The sequence below is a fragment of the Macrobrachium rosenbergii genome, chromosome 40 (assembly GCF_040412425.1).
Source record: "Macrobrachium rosenbergii isolate ZJJX-2024 chromosome 40, ASM4041242v1, whole genome shotgun sequence".
Lineage (NCBI taxonomy): Eukaryota > Metazoa > Arthropoda > Malacostraca > Decapoda > Palaemonidae > Macrobrachium > Macrobrachium rosenbergii.
The window spans coordinates 10,229,084-10,249,304 of record NC_089780.1 but is presented as its reverse complement, the minus strand read 5'-3'; the positions used below and the strand labels follow the sequence as shown (position 1 = coordinate 10,249,304).

The following is a 20,221-nucleotide window of genomic DNA, read 5'->3' as shown; positions in this document are numbered from 1 at the left end:
AGTCCAAGAGGAAGGAGCCAAAAAAAAACTTGACAGTATTGATGGGCAGAAAATCCACCTCAAATGAAATCAGCGAATATCTACTGGCCTTCCTCTGCTACTGCCAAACCTCTCCACTGGTAAAGAGACCAGCTGTTGGGAGTCACCAATATCACATATGGCTGCTACACTAGAGCTCCAAACCTGAATCCAATAGTTTTAAAATTGCATGCCTCTTAGGGAATGACCGGATGAATGATGGACTGAAAGACTGTCCTACAGCTGAAGAGGAGAAAACTTCCAAAGGTTGATGACCACCTTAACTATTAAGTACAAAAACAAGGCCTTGTGATAAGACCACCTCACCTGAGGAAGGGGCAAAAGCAGCTCAATCCAATCCAAGGAAAGGAAGGGTATCCAGCAAAGGGATAAAAACAGCCAAATATTTAATGTGTATACAAACATCTTTTGACACGTATGAAATCTACTTGACAAAGCTCCCATATTAACCCTGGGCAAAATTTCAGTACAACAAAAAATACATACTGACTTTAAAGGAATCACATGAATCAGACACTGAAAAAATTGAGTACTCTCACAAAGGAATCAACTAGTGCAATACAGTAGTGCGAGGTAAAATGAATGAACAGATGTGTGAATGCAATGTGATGAATGACAAATCACAATAAACAGCAGTGATCACAGAAACTGGAGCACTACTTTTAATTACTTATACAAGGAGGAATGGCTTCTTCCCCTCCAGGACCGTATCTGTGCAGTGGGACTTTTCTCCCTGCAAGATCATTAAAATTGATGGGAATTGATCTGCTTTGCATGGAATACGGATATTTTATGATTAACGGGTTTTTAAACATATTTGTACCCATACATAAGTGGATTTGTTTCTCCACTAATGGGTTTGTAAGAACATGCATACTACACACGCTTATGAAATATCTGAAACATAAGAAATTAACAACCAAAACCACTATACTGTAGATCAGTTAAAAAATCAAATGCTTATAATAATGAATACATGAAATGTTTCAAAACAATCAGTTATATTGAAAAACAAAGAAAAGTATCAATACATAAATGCACTAAAACAGCAAGCAAGATCATTTAACACAATGTTTACCTTGACTCAAGCAAAAAATTGCTACACATGGGCAGAGATAGTTAAAGAAAATTTTTATAAATCTAAGGAAATAAAGATTATAAACCCATCTCCACAACATTTTACCTGGTTTCCTAAAAGAGGTACAAAAGTAATTCAGTACTTACTATGCCGACTACACTGGGAAAACACAGTTCCAATTTCCAAAGACCTTTGCTGGCAAAAACCGTTCAAGTTAAAACTGAAAGAGGCACAAGGAGTCTGTTAGTTTAAATGGCATACTAAACCAAGGGAAATTTCTCTATTAGGCATTCGAAGAAATTATACAAAAAAATATTAAGAAATTTAACTGTGAACTTCAGTCATCAGGTAAGTCCTACATCATCATTACATTACCTTAACGAGACTACAGTCACAATTCTAGATGTTTATACAGGTTGTCCAAGATATGTCCTTAAAAAAATGGCAAAAAGTTGAAAGACCTGGGAGAGTTGATAAAATGTTTAAGGTAAAAAAATTGAAGAGATATTGCTAAGAATCTCTAATAGCCCCTACATCCTGTAACAGGAGCCAGCTTACAGTGTACCTCACATGGCACACCGTAGACAGAACTGCAGGTTCTTTGTACCACCCTTTCGGCCCACACTTTTCATCCTCTCCCAGGGTTTTCGGTCTTAATTTTCTTTCATTTCCACTGTCCAACTTTAGCGTTAACTAACCTCAACTATCCTGCTTTCCCCCTCCTTAAATAAAAGCAATTAATGACATGAAGGCTAAAAGAATTAAAACATGCAATTTTACCATTTCCTTTATTCACTATGTACTCACAAATATACAATTGTTCAAATATAAGTTTTGGAATGTAATATCACCAACAACTTTTTTGTTCCTTGTGCACAGACAGTGAATTTCTCTCTCTTATCATCTGGCACTACACTAAGTATCTATTCACATCTATACATCTACTAAGCATTTCAATCCAACATTCACTTAAATTACAATACTAAGTCAACAAATAAAATACAAAGTGCTTAACATTTACACAGAGAATCTAGTATCTCCTTTTATTGTTCTGTACAAAACTTATCCCTCACTGCACTGGTAATTTCATCATAAAAAGAAAATTTACAATTATGAAACTCCCAAAAATAATGTCACCACAACACATGACTTTTAAAACTGTACAAGAAATCAGTGGCAGAATTATTTTCCAGCCACTTGGACACACAAAAGACATACTCCAGTGACAACCGTGTCATTTAACAACAAACAATTCTTCTAGGAATTGAAAGATAAATTATGGTACCAGGTCTCGCAAACATGGAGCAGCAAGAGCATGTGCGAACTTACTATACACTGAAAAAGAATTTATTCAGAACACCCTTTAGTCCTCAAGGTTCCTAAATGCTTGCTGGATGTTTTCGTATATTTCATCAAAGTCTTTCTTGACCTTTGCCTCTCCATCCTTGAAAGTGTCCTTGAATTTCATGGATGAAAGCTCATACAAAATCTGGCCCATGGAGTCACGGATGATTTGCCATGTTACCTGCAAAATGGGGATTCATGACTCGTGGATGCTAACTGTTCAACAAACTTATGAACAGATTGGTGATCTTGTTTCCAAAGATGCATTTGCTGCCCACACCAAGTAACTCTACACTTTGTCCAAATAAATGGGAAATGAAAATGTTCTAATGCAAAATTTATGGTTCTCACCCAATTTACAAAGTGCTTCCTAAAATTTTACTATATATGACTTCAAAGACTCGTAATTTATGGTTTGACATCTACAATGAATGATGGTAGATTATCTTACATAATCTGCTTTTACACAGCAACAAAGTTTATCTTGCATCCACTGATATTTAAGTCTGCATTTGGATAAAAATAGTACCTTAAACCATGAAAGATAAGTACAGTCAACCCCCGGTATTCGCAGGGGACACACACCACTAACCCCCGTGAATAGCTGAAACCTGCAAATACTTAAAACCCCTCTAAAAATCCTTAAAAACAAAAAACAAAAAATCTAAAAATGCTTATACCAGAATATTTTAATAGTTTTATCACAAAAAGTGCATTCAGTCACAAAAATGACATGTAAGTACAGTGCTGTTCAGTAATCTGTGAATATCTCGCTATGAAAAATATGGCGAATTTTCCACGAATAATGTGTATATACGTTCCACAGAGAAATCCGTGAATAGGCGGGAATCGACTGTACTGTACTCTGCTGACTACAAGAGAAATGATCTGAGTGTGACCCAGACAAGTATCGCATAACAGATAACTGAGTTAGCATTCTTAACTCTCTAAATATTGGCTCAAGGTGTTGGTCAGGGAAGAAAGAATTCCTTAAATCCAGTGCCTCACATTAAGCTGAAAATCTTAGTATCATCCTAAGCCAAAAAATTCAAATATATTCCTTTTTTGCCAATCATTACTTTCAGTCCAGACATGAAATACCTGTGTAAATAAATGCTGATCTTTACATAATCTTGGTAAAAGGAACCAAAATCATGTTAGAACCCAATGTGCTGTGAATTTCTAAAAAATGCAAACAAACAAAATTTTCAATACTCAGGGCCTCAAAATATGGCAAAACCTTGAAATTCAAGATCACCAATTGAAGAAATAAGAAATGTGTAGAAAAAAAATTTGCGTAAGAACTTAGAATATATAATAACTGAAGAGTTGCATAATAATTCAACATATGAGGACAGAATATAATTTTCAACTACTGGATGGTAAAGATGGACTACCAATATTTGGCTTACTGGAAAAATCTATCAAATGTCTCCAACTCCTAAAAACATTTTTAAATGAAGACTGATGTAGAACTATAATGCATATGTATGGACACAATTTAAGTATTATCTAACCTATATAAATGGATAATAAAATTTTAAAAATTCACAAATTGGAATTTTTAAAAATTTTGGTAAATGATGAAACTGGAAAAAATTTTTGCTTCTAATTAACTAAGACATACAGGATTCTTCATGGCTGAAGGATTTCCAATACTGTATGCCCTCAGATGAAACAACAAATTAACTACTGCACTACTTACCTTGTTGTCACTCTGAGCTGTGCGGTTAACAATCTGTTTGGACATGTCGTAGAATGCAATGATGTTCTTCATCATCCCCACAGTCTTGTAGAATGGACAGAAACGATCATATGGAGTGTAAGAGTTCTGCTGGAGGAAGTCGTCTTTGATGATACGGGCAACTTCTAGAGTGATTTTGTCGGAGTCAGATAAAGAAGCCTTACCGACCAGCTGCACAATTTCTGCCAAGTCATCTTCCTCCTGGAGAATTTCCTTCACTTTGGTTCTTTTTGGAGAAAAGAGAATAAATGTCATCAGTCTCACATTATGTAAGGTGTATTACCACTAACCAGTAGATATAGCCTTTATGAAAATTACAAAATTCAGGTAAATTGCATTTGCCTCATTAATCTGCTATATGTTGGCACATTCACTTCACATTCAAACTTAAGGGGAAGAACTGCAAATTGGTGTCCTTTTGGGCATATATTAAGAACAAAAAAATTATGTAATGATGACTGTCCTTTACATATATAAAAAATACAATTGTACTGTATAACAAAATTAACTTCTAAAATAACTTGTAACTTCCTCAATGACTTACTAACAAATGAGTTTCTATAGAATGCACCCTTCACGATCTCTGAACTGTTACACTTGCATTCCATACAGGTTTGATAACTAACATTTTAACTTACCTGTAAGTGACAAATTCAGGGAAATTTCTGTCGTAGTAGTCTTCCAGTGCTCTCATGTACTTTGAATATGACTGAAGCCAGTTCACAGATGGGAAATGTTTTCTTTGGGCCAACTTCTTGTCAAGACCCCAGAACACCTGCACAATACCCAGAGTAGCAGATGTAACAGGATCTGAGAAATCACCACCAGGTGGTGATACAGCACCTACGATAGTGACAGACCCCTCACGTTCTGGATTACCCAAACACTTCACACGTCCAGCTCTCTCGTAAAATGAGGCTAAACGTGCACCCAAGTAAGCTGGGTAACCAGAATCGGCAGGCATCTCAGCTAGACGACCTGAGATTTCTCGAAGAGCCTCTGCCCAACGGGAGGTTGAATCAGCCATCATGGATACATGAAGACCCATGTCACGGAAGTACTCGGAGAGTGTAATACCAGTGTAAATGGAAGCTTCTCGAGCAGCTACAGGCATGTTTGAGGTATTGGCTACTAAAGATGTACGTTTCATGATAGACTCCTTTCTGCCAGCCACCTCCAACTGAAGTTCTGGGAAATCTCTCAATACCTATTGAAGAAGAAACAATTTTCTTATTAATTCTAATAAATGCCAGCAGACAAGTAGTGTTACATTATCTTTACTATAAATCCAAATGATGGCAAATAAAGAATTACAAACCTAATACAAGACTACAGTACATTTATTATTTAAAAATACACAAAGCTATTTAGTCATCAAAAAAAAAAAATTATCTACAAAAATTATAACTCACCTCAGCCATCTCATTTCCACGCTCACCACACCCGACATAAATGATGACATTAGAGTTTGAGTATTTGGAGAGGGCCTGAGAAATACAAGTTTTGCCACAACCAAAAGCACCAGGAATAGCAGTGGTTCCTCCCAGGACACAGGGGAAGAGAGAATCCAAAACACGTTGGCCGGTCAACAGCGGATGATTGGCATGAAGTTTCTCACTAACTGGGCGGGGCTGTCTGACTGGCCATACCTTAGGAAAGATTATTGTAAATCAAACTTAAAAAGTAAGTGAAAATACTAGCTATTTACATTATATAGATTACATGAAAACCATCTCTCAACTCCATAACATCATACAACAAATTACTGCAAAGGTAAAGTCACTAATAATTCTAAATATGAAGCAGATCTTACGATGATCAAATTTGTGTACATGACATCCCTTTAAAAGAAATATGCCTGTTCAATTCCTCATCCACCCCAATATCTACTTGCTCTCATATGAAAATATATCTTCAAATTATTCTAACCCAAGTTTTATACCCAAGCTTAAATTCAACTGCTACATCAGGGGAAACTTGAAAGTATTTTCCTGGGCATACTGGTTACATATGACTACTAATGTCAAAATGGAAGGCTGTAAACAAACAAAAAAAAAACTTCAACAGTGTTCCAACAAGCATAAGTTTTAGGTCATCTCTGAGCATGACCCTTTGATATAACAAAGTGCCTTTTCATTACAAGAATAACATTCATCCAGCTAACTTTTGCAGAACTTTTTTGATGAGGAATATTTTGATTCCAGCTACAAATCTCATAAAACCTAGCTATCAATAGTATGGGATTACATAAAAGTTTTGCACAGACGAAATTTTCAGTTACAATGAACTTTTCACTGTTACTATAAAAATACTATGATGAACTGCTGACACATACACAATGACCACAAATCAATATGAAGCGCTAACAACAAGTATGGTAACTGATGCCGTGTATTTAAAGAGCTAATTTGGCCATTAATTTATTTTGCAATAAACTGAACTCATCATAAAGCACCCTGCACTACAATATAACATTCCTCCCAATACCATCTTGAAATCATCTAATATTTGAACTCCCTACAGGTTACAAATTATTAGGAAATATCCTACAATTTCAGTATCTAGACAGAACTTAATATATGAGAGATTAAGAAGTTAAAAATTAAGTTACCTGCATCATAGTGTACTTCTTCTTTTCTCCATCAAATTCTACTTCTAACACAGTTTCATCGACTGTGTAGTTGCCAACAGGAGCCATGTATGTAACTGTACCACGGGCTTTTGGGGGAAGAAGAATCTTGTGGTCAATGATGGTGTTTTCATGTACCAAACCAAACAAGTCTCCTCCAGTGATATGACTTCCAACCTGTAAGTAGTACAATTTACAAATAAATATAAAAGTTGCAGCCTAAAGGGAGCCCTGCAGAACACTCAATTGCACTAGTATCAAAAACAACACACAAAATTAACAAAACCTATCAAACATATCAAACAACTGCAGACAACAAATGACCATATAAAAAAGTTTAGAACCAATGAAGAATTAAGTCATAACACTGCAATTTTTTAAGGTAAATATGACAAATTTTTAAAGCCATTTGTATTTTTCCTAACATACAAACTTGAGGTCTGTACATATGGAAATACCTTCAGTGCAGCTGCAAACCAGCCATTCAATTCTAACAAGGAAGTCCCAACCTCCCGTCAAGAATTGCATTCACTTCCCTTCTGGCCCAGATATCAGAATGAGGAGTAGCTTTAGGTGGGCAGTTTATGTAAAGCCCTCAGGTTTGTATGTTAGGGAAATATACAAATTACTTTAAAAATTTGTAATTTATTCCTACAAGAATACAAACCCTCGGCCTTTACGCACGGAAACTTACTTATTGGTGGGAGGATACTGGGTAAGCTTCTGAACCGACCGGTGGTCTGCCTCACCTGGGCTCTTTTGAATCAATGGGTGTGAAAAGCATCAATTTGAAAAAGGTTTAGATGAACCTTTTATGTCGAAGACAAAGCTAAAGATAACCAACAGGTTTGTTTGTTGTCAACCCCTCCCTCCCCTTGCTAGAGAGAGGGTAGGACTTGTTTCTATTGTACTCTAAATTACATTAGATAATAGAAAGGGTGCTCAGAAATATAACTCACCTGCACCAAGCCCATTCCAGCTCGACGGCTCACTAACCAATCCTCTGCTCGCAGGAGGAGGAGAATAAAAGAGATGCGAACTTGTTCCAAAGAACGAACTTGTTCCAGAACCCCTCAGCAAGATCAGAACACAGCAAGCCCAACGAAGCTTTAGGTTCCTTGTGCGCTCCCCAGAAGGCTTCGCGGGCAGAAGGATGATCCACGGGAGCAGCCATGGTCTCTTCTCGAGATCATTATACTGACGAATCAGTCTCACGATCTCAACGTAGGTCCTCGATAGTTTGGGGGTGCTCATGTCCTGAGAAAGAGGACCATTAAGTCCTTCCAGGCCACGGTACTCCCAGGCTACTCTCTCGACAGGAGAGAGACCCTCATCAGAACCCCGATCCCCTCTCCACCACTCAAGCATACAACCGATCCAATCCTAAGAGCAAACTGGGAACGTAAGCACTAGCTGGCAGGCTGGGAAGGGAAGGTGAACGATCCCATCCTCGAGCCTGAGGCTGTCCAACTCACGTCTCCCGGTATAACCCCAGGAAGTTGAGGGGACAGGTGAGAGGGGCGTAGCCATCCTTCATAGACCTGCCAGAGGCCAAAGCCTTAACAGGAGAGGAAGGCCGTAAGCGGCCATCAACCCACAGTAACGGTGTCTGCATGGGTCTAGGAGAGCATACCCGTTCACACAAACGTGCACAGGGGCTGTCCTGGGGAGGTCGGATCCGCTCAAGCGACCACACAAGCTCACGCGACCGTGCAAGCCCACACGTACGTGAACAGGGCTATCCCGAAGACGTGCTAGTCTTCTTCGAGGCCGAGGCCTCAGCAAGTGAAGAAGACTGGACAGGGGGTTTACTGTACCACTGTCTAGAGATGCATTAGTGATCTCCAATGGTGTAAAAAATAAATTAAAAGCTGAAGAACTGCACCAATCCTTCCTAGTAGTGTCCTCTGTAATGTCCTTGGAGATGAAGCCTTCCAAATCTCACAAACAACGAAGTGCGATATTGGTAAAAAAGACATCTTTCACCTTAGTGGTGCAGAACACTTAATTTAAAGAAAATCTTGTAGAGCTTAAATCATTTAAACTTATCTGTAGTGTAAATGAGTGAGGGTGACAAAGAATGAAAGAGCTATTTATAAAAGCAGTAACACCCTATACAAAAGATCATTTTCTTACCTTGACATCAGGAAGAGGGTGGAATTCCCACTGTTTGCTGCGGGTAAGAGCAGGAGTAGAAATACCCTTTGGGATGTAAATTGACTGTGTGAGTTCTCCAATTTCTTGCAATGGACGCTGGATACCATCATAGATATTACCCATAATGCCAGGTCCAAGCTCTACAGACAGAGGTTTGCCAGTCTTCAATACAGGATCACCTACTGTGACACCAGATGTGTCCTCGTATACCTAAAACAGAAGAACAATAATTTTTCAAAATGACCAATGTGACCTTTGTAATGTGTGTGATTTTGTAATCTTGATGGAAGACATAAAACTTATTTCAAAATCAGTAATCTGGCAACAAATGTTCAATGACAATACTGGAAATGTATATTTTGAATATTCAATAAATAAACAAATATTCAATAAATAAACAATAAAATATAAAAGTCAAAGATACAGTAACTGAATAAGTAATGGGATTCTATGTGCACTGTCATCAAAAAATAGTTGAAACTGAACACTGAGTTAATAGTCTTGACTTTCATGGGGCTTCAATGTTAACAAATACAGCATATTAGATCTTTTTAATTACAAAATTCATTGACTAGATACATACTTGAAAACTGTCAACAATTTTTAAAAATTTGTTTTCTAAACTTGCTACTCAATAATGACTGATAACTATATATACATTTCATTGTATGCATTGGTTAAAGTCTGCAATTAAATCTGCCAACCCAGTCAGTTCTAGCATATACTGTGCAGGCAGTCCCAGGTTAACGATGGGGGTTCCGTTCTTACGCCGCATCGTAAACCAAAAATCGTCGTAAACCGAAAAATTGTCGAAAATCGTCAAAAATCCAAAGAAAACCATACTTTTAATGCTTTTGGTGCATTGAAAACAAAATAAACTGCATTTTTACTGAGTTTTTCACAAAAAAAACTCTCCAAATTTTGATTATTCTGTCGTTTTGGAGCCATATTTTTTCCGTCGGATTGGCGTCGTAAGCATCGTAACCCCGGAACATGCGTCGTAAACCGGGAAATAACCTCTGATGAATATATTTGAAAAGCATCGTAACCCCAGAACATGCGTTGTAAACCGGGAAATAATTTCTGATAAATATATTTGAAAAGCGTCGCAACCTCGGAACGTCATAAGCCAGACCCTTCATAAACCAGGGACAACTCTACACCTTTTCATGAGTACAATGACATATCAAAACAACATAACTACTTGCCTGAATAGTGGCTAGATCTCCCTCAAGCCTAATGATCTCTCCCACCAGTTCCTGATGACCTACACGTACCAACTCGTACATAGCAGAGCCACTCATGTTGTTAGCAGTTACGACTGAAAAATGGAAATGTTCAAATAACTTCACACGCTTATAAATAAAATATTATTTACATAAAGTCCCCTTCATTCAAAAGCATGCAATGACTAAAAATAAACGAGTTATAGTATTACAAAGGAGTTCAGTGAGACCACCAAGTGACTTTTCAATTCTCGCAAAAGGCTCACCCTAAGGATTTGTTCTTAAATGATAGATGAAAAGTGGAGAAAATATATTTACTAAAAGATGCAAGATTTTTTTAAAAAACGGGTAAAATATATCTTAAACTTGGCATGATTATCATTACTAATTATTAAACAATATTGCTGTGCAACTATAATTAATGTCCTACATCAGGCTTTATCCTTACAGAGTTAGATGTCTCACAAAAAGTTTTCTCAACTCTCTTCTGTCCTAAAAACTTTTTGCCCAAAATCTCATTTGACCCATGCGTTCACCTATATCCATCCTACATTATTTTCTGGACCTTCCTACTGATCTTCATCCTATTTATGTACTTTCATCCCTACTGGGATTTGAACTGTTCTTCCTAATTGTAATAACATGATTAAACCATTTATGTACTTGAAATTTCAAACAATCATAAAAAAAATCCAATGCCCTAAAAAATTTGAAAAGTTTATACACCTTAAAATATTGTAAAGAAAAAACGTTATGTGAAATTATTATTTGACAGCAGTAGTTCAATGTTTTGGTTATTAAAAGCAACTTCCAAATGCAAGTGTTTACCCAAGGAATCTGACAGATTTGTAACAAACAAATTTAAAAATGTTGAATACATATCTAAGTTGGAGGCAAATGGGGCTATTGAACATATCACAGTGCAATTCTTCATAACAGACTAATCAAAATAAAAAATTTTCCTCACATCATACAATATTGTACTAGTATTGTACATGGATGAATAAATGACAGTACAGTATTAACCCCTTTATGGATTACTATTAGTATATTTAAGTTTCCTATATGATATTCTTTCCAGGAAACCACATGTTAACTAATTTTTTTAGAATAACTTTCAAATTTGGCCTGAAAAGATATGATCCACCCATCCCGTTTCATTTCGGAGCAGGAATAAGTGCTTTTGCAACCTCTTACATCAGATAGCATAAATTTCAATGAGTGCCTGGCAGTAACAAACAGGGTTACCATCTCTGCAGCGTTACCAACCTCCCATTCTAGCTATTTAGCAAGTTTCTGAGCTAAATATAGATATTTTTGGCCAGTTATAAAGGCATTCTACTGTATACAGCAGTGACCATTAATTAAACTGTGTATCTGTGTCTGTAAGCAACAATAATCTTGCATTATAAATATAATGTGGTCTATTCTTAAGGCTTGACCAGCAGCTTGAGAGATTTTTTTTATTTCCATTGCAGGTTACATACAGTGATAATGGATGTGTGAATGTGCAAACTCAACTCATTGCTTGGCTATAACAATTAGGTTTGAAACTGCAGCTTGTAGGTTTTGAGGTCAATTGTTACCACTCAAACAGCAACTATGTTCAACAGTAATAAAAGCCATTTTGTTGCAGAAAGCTAAGGCATGTTGCAGCACTGTTAGATTTTCTTGTCTTGAAATATTACCACATTTAAATGGAACACTTTTAAAGTGAAGCAAGTGATGAACCTTTTACATTTTATTTTTCCTTTTACCACTGATTACCAATCCAGTGCATATGTTAACTCAAGCACTAGAGCACTCTCAGCAACTGAGTATTTAACATAGCGAAAATGGAGAGGTGGAGTGGTTGGACAGCAGGACAGAGATCCAGAAAATATGAGATGAAGTACAGCATAGTACAAGGATCTATAAGTGAAATTGACAAAGATGGAAGAAAACAAGCAACAATACAGATAAACTGAACTGAACTGAATACAGAACTTAGGCCAAAGACCAAGGACTCGGACCAATCAGGCTGTTCAGCGCCGAAACGGAAATTGACAGTAAAAGCTTGAAAGGTGTAACAGGAGGAAAACCTCGCAGTTGCAATATGAATCAACTGTTAGGAGAGGATGGAAAGTAAGATGAAAGAAAGAGAATATGAAAGGAAGTAGAGTTACAGGAACAAAAGGGGTTGTAGCTAGGAGCCAAAGGCACACTGCAAAGAACCTTAAGTAATGCCTACAGTGCACAGCATGAGGTGCACTGACGTTACAAACCCCCTACAGGGAAGATTACAGATAAAAGTAAAAGACTAGATAGTAGGTGCAGCTAGGGAAACAAGAGGGCACTGCCAACACACTTTAGTAATACCTACAGCACACTGAAAGAGATGCACTGATCATACTAACCCCTTAAAAGGAAATTCTCATTCAATCTGGTAAGACTGGTGAATACTGCCTTTGTAAAGCAAGGCTTGCTACTTTTTATGAGAACCCTACACGAAAGATAACCTTACTGTAACAAAGAAGTGACAAATGGGAATGCAACGATAGAGATAAAATCAAGAATTCTGGACATGATCTTCCAAAATATGAACTTTTTAGTGGGTAACATCTCGACAGCTTACAAATTTACCCAGATACATGATCTTTTTAATTACATCTAACTCCAAAATATAAATGAAAACTTTGCTTCGAGTTTCTTTCAAATTGCAATACCTTTTAATGCGGTTAGCTACCAAAAAATGTTACCAGCTCTTGAAATATTACTCACTAGAAATAGAGGTTGTGCCATAAACACTGGTTCATACTATACACCTTAGCACATTAACACATCAAAAACAACAAAAAATTGTTTGTCTTGAAAATCACTACTGTATACAGTATACGATTACAAAAAACATTTCCTAAAACTGAAAAAATATAGCTTTTCTCTTTACTGCTTCTAAATTACATTCATCTTCTTTAACATAACTTTCCATTTAAGTTTTCTGTTGGAAAACAACAAAGAAAAATCCTTAGCAGTTTAGGCATAATCAAAATCTTAATGATGTAATGATTTCACCAATAATGTTAACATTTCAACTACTGACAAATGAGTTAATCTAATACTGTATAGTACTTTAAATTCTTCTAGTGACAACTGATTAAAATCAGCAATCTCAATTAATTACAAACCATAATGAACTATCCTACTCATATCACATAATCTTTACTTTATCAGATTATATTTCAGCAGCGTGTGATGACACACAATATTGTGTTACCAAACACTCAAACTAATAATGACTGTGCAGCAACACTTACAATGACAAAGATGAAAATTCTAGTTGCACTGTAACAATTACAATGCATTTGGAAGATGCCAAGCAACAGCATTACAGAGGATGTTTTGCTAAGTACTGTGACAAATTTATCTTCTAGTCTAAAAAAAAAAATTATTCGAAATCCTCTACGTACCAGGGCCTGACACACCGAACACAAAGCCCAGTTCACTCTCGCTATCCACATCCTGCATCCTTGGCAGCTTTGAAGCTCTGTCCATTCCACCTGCCTGAAATATAAAGCGATAATTAAAAAAAACGAAATTGCGGCAAAAATAGAGCGATAATTAAAAAAAAAAAATTGCAGCAATGTCAGTCAGAGGTGACTACATACACAGGTATGGCCAAGATGACAGTTTCAGAGCTCTATACTGAAGGAAGTCGTGAATTAAACCTACTCTGTTAATAAAGAAAAAAATTCTCCTTGAATTAACATTAACCCAATGGGTTATCAAAACACATGACCACTAACTCATTTTGTAGGCCTAAACAAGTAAGTACGAAAGCCATTAATGCTATCTGGAGATGCATCTGAAAATAGAGTACCACATTGTAAAGAGTGCGGTTATCAAAACACATGACCACTAACTTATCTCGTAGGCCCAAACAAGTAAGTAAAGCCATTAATGCTATCTGGAGATGCATCTGAAATTAAAGTACTACACTGTAAGAGTATGGGTGAAGACAATGCAACTTTCAACACAAAAAGTAGAGCACGGGCATCACATAGACTATGTGCACTGATGGTGAAGAAAATCAATTCAGTACCATACCTGTAAATCTCATCTGGGCATTCCACCTGTGTAGCTTATGATGCAATGGACACACTACATAAATTACGCTATTAACTGTGGTCAGTACAGCCATGTGATTCTTTATTACCATTACAAATTAGTTAAACAAGACCACCATGTCACACTTCTAGACTCACATGGCTAGACCCATGGATTTTTTCTCACACAGGTTGAAAATTGAAGCAAAGTACAACTAAAAAGTGACACAGCTCAATAGTTAGGGACCACAGAAAATAAGGAGTGAAGGAAAAATAAAAAAGAAGAAACACAATGCCCTTGGGAGCTGAAGGAATGCTGCAAGGAACGTTAATACTTATTTCCCAAAAAGCCACATTTGTGGCCTTGTTTAAATTTAGTAGCCAGCCATGTATCTGAAAACCCTTGTTGGACTGGCTACATTACTAACATAACGCCTTGTTACAGACTGACAGATTCTACTTCACATTATACTAACCAAAGTATTCCTTGGAAGATAAGTTAAATAGTGTGTTTCATGGCTGTGGTGGAGTTTAAAAAATAAAATATTTTCCATTATTTTTGTGTTCAAAGCTGAGATACATAAAACGCACGTGTTCCTTACTTTTCAGGAATGATTTTGTCTTAAACTGTAGTAACAAAATAATACAAGCAATGCACTATATTGTAATTTTGTCCAGTGAGAGTATGCCACGACAGTATGTCAAAACTCTTTTGCTAATGTGTCATTAACTGTTCAATACTTGATGGTATACGGTATATATTAAATATTCTTCCTGTGACTTTGTTATTTAATATGCAATTATACTGGAAAAGTATCACTTAAGAATATTTCAACTGTGGTATCCTACTTTATCAAGATGACTAATAAGTGGAAACATTTTGACAGGTATTTTGGGGAGTACCCTATGTCAGAGCAGGTGACATATTTTGCATGAAGCCTAACTATTAAGCGTCTGAGTTTCTCATAATTCAGGAATATCTATGATTATTAGCAATTAGAAAAAATATGTATATCTACCACACAATAAACATTTCTGATGTTTCAAACAAAAACATTTATTCATTTGCATGTTTAAAACAAGCAATAAACATTTATTTGTTTTTATGTAAAATTTACTTAAGACTTTAGAACATTCTCACATTCACCCATTTGCCTCTAAAATACTATTATGAAATACCAAAAATCTCAAAGAGTTAACTGTATATCAGAGGATTCAAATAAATAAGATGAAAGTGGTAGTCTATTATAGACAATAAATATACAACTGAACTTGACAGGTGAATCATCCCAACGCCTAATCAATAAATGTGCTGAATCCTTTGATCTTTGACCCACTGCAATTTTTTGCAAACATCCATTAACAAGTGTCAATGCAATTTGCTATGTTAAGCACGGTATTCTACATATACGTACTACATCCGTAAAGAACAATTACTGTACTTGTCTATCCATATGTATGAATTATTTCTGTCTGCATAAGGTTAAGAACAAACTAAATGAAACATATTGTAAACAGTCTACATTAAATTCTTAAACAAAACATCATGCAATATCCAGTACCATACAGTCAATAAGACTACTGCCTAGGATAGCATCAAATATGCACAATATTTGCAAGCCTTTGATAAAATCTTAGGGAAAAATTACATTCAAAAATTGGTTGGTTTCCACTTATCAAAAGTATGTTTTGACTTCTTAGCTTTCCTTTTTTTTTTATTTTTGGACAAAAAATTTTGCACCAAAGAGTTTTCTTGTCTCATTTCAACCATTAACACCACTCTTATCACACTAAATTACTTCTCACCATCTGGCATTCTCTTCCAAAATTATTTGCTTTACCAAAATTCTCTAGCACTCTGAACTATACAACTGTTGTTTTTACTTGTGGAATCGTATGGTTATTTGAGTGCTACACAAAGCCAGAAAGAGAGAGTTATCCTGACCAACTTCTTGTGCTCATAAGTACTAATGAAATGTTGCAGACACCCAGCCTAAGACAACAGGTCATTTTAAAAGTACCTTAAGGCTAGCACCTGGGTTACCACCAACAAAATCTAAGAGGGAGGGGATCAAGAAACTCTGGTATCTCTCATATGAGATTGAAGGGTTCTGAGTTTTCACCATGAACTCAGGAACGAACCAGAACAGGAAGGAACTCAAACCCTCTGAGGGTCAGAATAGATGGGTTAAGCAATGTATCTCCCCAATACACTTTGCCAAAGCAAAGGCTAACAGAAAAACAGTCTTGAGTGTGAACTCTTGGTCCAAAGCTTCCTGTAAAGGCTCGGATGATGCCCAAGTTAAGCTATGGATAAGATTCACAGCCTACTATGGAGGATGAAGTTCCCAAGGAGAACAAGACTGCCCAAAGCTCTTAATGAGCATGGATAACTCAACCTAAAAAGAAAGATCCCAATCCTTCAGTCTGATTACAGGCCGTCCCCGGTTAATGGAGGGCTCGGTTAACAGCGATCAGGTTTTATGGGGCTCGTCTAGCGACAAAAATCTCCGATTTCCGTTTATCGGCACTGATGATTGGGTATTGGCGCCGATACATACCTAACAGAGGCACCAATAACCGGAAAACGGCGCTTTTTGCTGCCGATAAGCCCCGAAATTTGCCAAAAAAGCGCGAAAATCATCACGCCCTCAGATCGGAACCCCCACCGTTAACTGGGGACTGCCTGTGGCGAACCACCAACTTGCACAAGTCCCTTGCCAACTGACAATAGAGAAGGGTCACAGTCCTCCCGTTTTTTGTTATATGCCACTACAGTAATGTTTGTGCTCATCATCAAAACTGGATGACCCATCAGATCTTCCTGTAATACTTGTAGGGCTAGCAACACTGATTGCATTTCTAAAATGCTGATGTATAGATGAGGTTCATCCTTTACCCACAAACCTGACACACACAAGCCCGTCAGGTGTGTGCCCCGTCCTTCAATGCATCAGTAAAGAAAGGGTACAGATAAACAGATAAACAAAATTAAGTATGCCTTAGTTTAACAGACCACTGGGCTGATTAACAGCTTTCAGGGCTGGCTTGACTTATTTTACGGGGCTAAACCAATTGGTTACCTAACAACCCTACAGCTTATTGTGGGATCGCCACATTACACCGAGAAATGAATTTCTATCACCAGAAATAAATTCCTCTAATTCTTCACTGGCTGGCCGGAGATTCGAACGCCAGCCCTGCAGAGTGTCAGCCGAGAACAATATCGACCAGTCCAGCGAAGAACTTAATTAATGCACTATCATGCACAGATCATCAGGTATGAATGCTGTCTGCTAAAGCATAATCTGGGGAATGTGTATGCATACATCAGAAATTCTGGATAAACCAGGCCTTGCCCATGGGTCCACACAATCTAGAACATGCAGGTCTTTGCAGCACTCAGGTACTGAACAGCTATGGCCTGTCGCATGTGAAGCCTCGTCCACAATCCGAGTAACTATGATGCAGTACAGAAGAAAGTGCATGGGGCAGTCCTTTGTTCCCTACCAGAGGGCAAGATTCAAGATCCCTAATATGCTCAAGAACGCGTGTCATTCCTACCTACAGCAGACACCCTAAACCGATGCCAAACTTCCCTACTGTGAAAAGACCAACCAGCATACCCCTGGGATGACCTACCTTTTGTTGCTCAATTCTTGTTCAAATCTAAGTTAAACACACACGCCATACATACAATAAAAAAAAATTTTCAACTTGATGGTCAGTCTGAGCGCAGCAAGACTGGTCTTAACTTGACTGCAGCCAAAATAAAAGTGCTTGCTCGAGGCTGGTGATGGGGGTTTCCTGCATTCACCTGCCTACCTCCAAGCAAGCAAATTTTTACCGTTTTAGCAACCAAATCCATCTTGCAATGAAAAATACTCACACTCTAAAGGAGCAAAAACCATTTTGGTAGCTTTTGGGCTAGGATATAAATTTTGTCCGACAAAATTTCAAAATCAGCAATGAGGTTTCGGATCATATGACTCTCGAATGATACAAAAAAAGCCGTGTGCGCTCGTAATCTGTTCAAACACCAGTAAAATATCCTTTCAATGTCTTCCCCCCATGCTTTAGTCACAACCATAGATTCAAAATAAGAACTTGCGTAAATCTCAAATCATGGATTATTTAACAAAGCTACACACTGGTTGGCCGAACCCTTTGAGATTTCAGGAGAAGGGGGTCACAAAATTCATCTGTGGAAAAGTGCAAACTAACCAGTTTTTACAATGCTCGTTGTAAATTTACTTTTCGCGGTACAAAGCTGGTTTCGATGTGAGTCTGAAGCTGAATAACTGAAATGTAATGTGTTAAAAAATGGAAAGCAAAATAAAAATGTAAAAGGGACTTAAGTTTGATACAAATTTTTGTGGGCCAGTTGAGAACGACTGAAAAAACTTAACCCTTCCTAGAGCGACATTTCATGACCTAACAAGACCTTATCTTTCTAACCTGACTTGAGGCGCCATACCTTGACCTGGCCTGGGGGGCTATTGCCCCCCTTTCCCAAACACCCCCACACCCCCAAGTAGGCTAACACCGAGCACTGGAAACTTGGATTAAGTATCCGTTTGGAATTAAAGTAACAGTCTGCTCTCGTCGTTCTCAAAACTATAAAGACTTTTAGGATGATAATTGGAATCGCACGAGTCACCATCCTAACCTGGGCCGCAATACCAAGGAATACCTTACTGCTTAGGCTACCTACCTAACCTAACACTCAATAAAACAAAAATTATGTCAATTTAAAGTAATTCTAATCCAACCTAATGAGGTAAACTTCAAAATTAAATCTAAATCTATAATAATAACTCGAACAATTAAGGTCTCACCGGGACCTGATCCACGAGAGTTTCTGATAAATCCTACACCCAAAATCTTACCACGGCTAAACGAGTCGCCACATATACTTAAATACCTCGCCATATAAATTTAATTTAATGAATTAGACCTCTCATTATAACAATAAAAAAAACCCTAACGTAATCGGGTTGCCTTTGGCCCAGGCACCCAATCAAAATAGCCCACTAGGTTACAACTTCGAGGACCAATTAATGATCATTATTTCACCGTAACGCAAACAGACACAAATTAAAGACCAAACTAGATGAAATACTTGATGAAAGAGGCAACCTTTCTCACCATTTTGACGGGGAACACAAAACACACGGAAGGTTATAACAATCACAACAACTTGACAGCTTCTGGTCTTCGATTTTGCCGAACAGCTGTCTTGTGACGGAGGCTCGATTCCCCGTCCAATGTATACAAAGATTCTGGACGATTTAAACGGAAATATTTAAATAAAATTAGCGTTTTAATAGTCTTGTAATATTTTATTGGTCGTAAAGGCTTGATATTGTACTTTAAATATTTGTAATAAAGGAGATATGAGAATGTGACGTCACTACTTTTTCTGTGACGTCATTAAATCACATGATGGCGCTGACTGAAGTCAGCGGAACCCACGAGTTTAGGTTGGTATGGTTCAGCTTAACTCGGATTTAAAAAATATTTATAATATTAATAACAACATTTTTTAACATAAATTATAAATAAATTACTTAATTTCTATCAACAAAAATAATTATATTAACTGAAAATGTATTTCGTATTTATGAATGTGGGATTTTATGTACAAAGAATGGTAGCTGCCGATGAGAACGTTAACTCAAATAGCAAAGAAAGATTAGAAATTCAGGTAGTTCTTTGTAACTAACTAACTGAAATTCTGCCCTCAGAGACGTTTCATTTAAATTTTAGTTTACACAGTCCGTCTAGTTTACTGTCTATAACTGACAATCAGTTAATCAAACCAGTCCTTATCGATCCATGTACCAAATTAAGAATCGTGTCCTCTTTTCTTGAATCATTCTTTATGATCTGTTATGCATCAAAAGTGGTGCTCGATCAATT

At 37.1% G+C, this 20,221-nt stretch overlaps 1 protein-coding gene across 1 annotated transcript; it reads right to left on the bottom strand.

Moving 5' to 3' along the window:
- Positions 1-1,888: 1,888 nt before the first annotated feature.
- On the bottom strand, positions 1,889-19,756 carry LOC136826113 (V-type proton ATPase catalytic subunit A-like). The gene is made up of 9 exons (XM_067083093.1): positions 19,448-19,756; positions 13,664-13,757; positions 10,200-10,312; positions 8,971-9,201; positions 6,817-7,011; positions 5,618-5,854; positions 4,844-5,412; positions 4,167-4,431; positions 1,889-2,642 (listed from the first exon to the last, which is right to left on the bottom strand). Exons 1-9 carry the CDS (start codon positions 19,448-19,450, stop codon positions 2,481-2,483), a joined length of 1,869 nt encoding a protein of 622 aa, XP_066939194.1. The 5' UTR covers positions 19,451-19,756; the 3' UTR covers positions 1,889-2,480.
- Positions 19,757-20,221: the final 465 nt, after the last annotated feature.

Excerpts from the sequence above, each read along its gene's own strand:
- LOC136826113 (XM_067083093.1), bottom strand. Across the intron at positions 10,313-13,663 it reads GTTCGGTGTGTCAGGCCCTG|TCGTAACTGCTAACAACATG; the intron begins GTACGTAGAGGA and ends TCCATTTTTCAG. Across the intron at positions 5,413-5,617 it reads GTGGAAATGAGATGGCTGAG|GTATTGAGAGATTTCCCAGA; the intron begins GTGAGTTATAAT and ends CTTCTTCAATAG.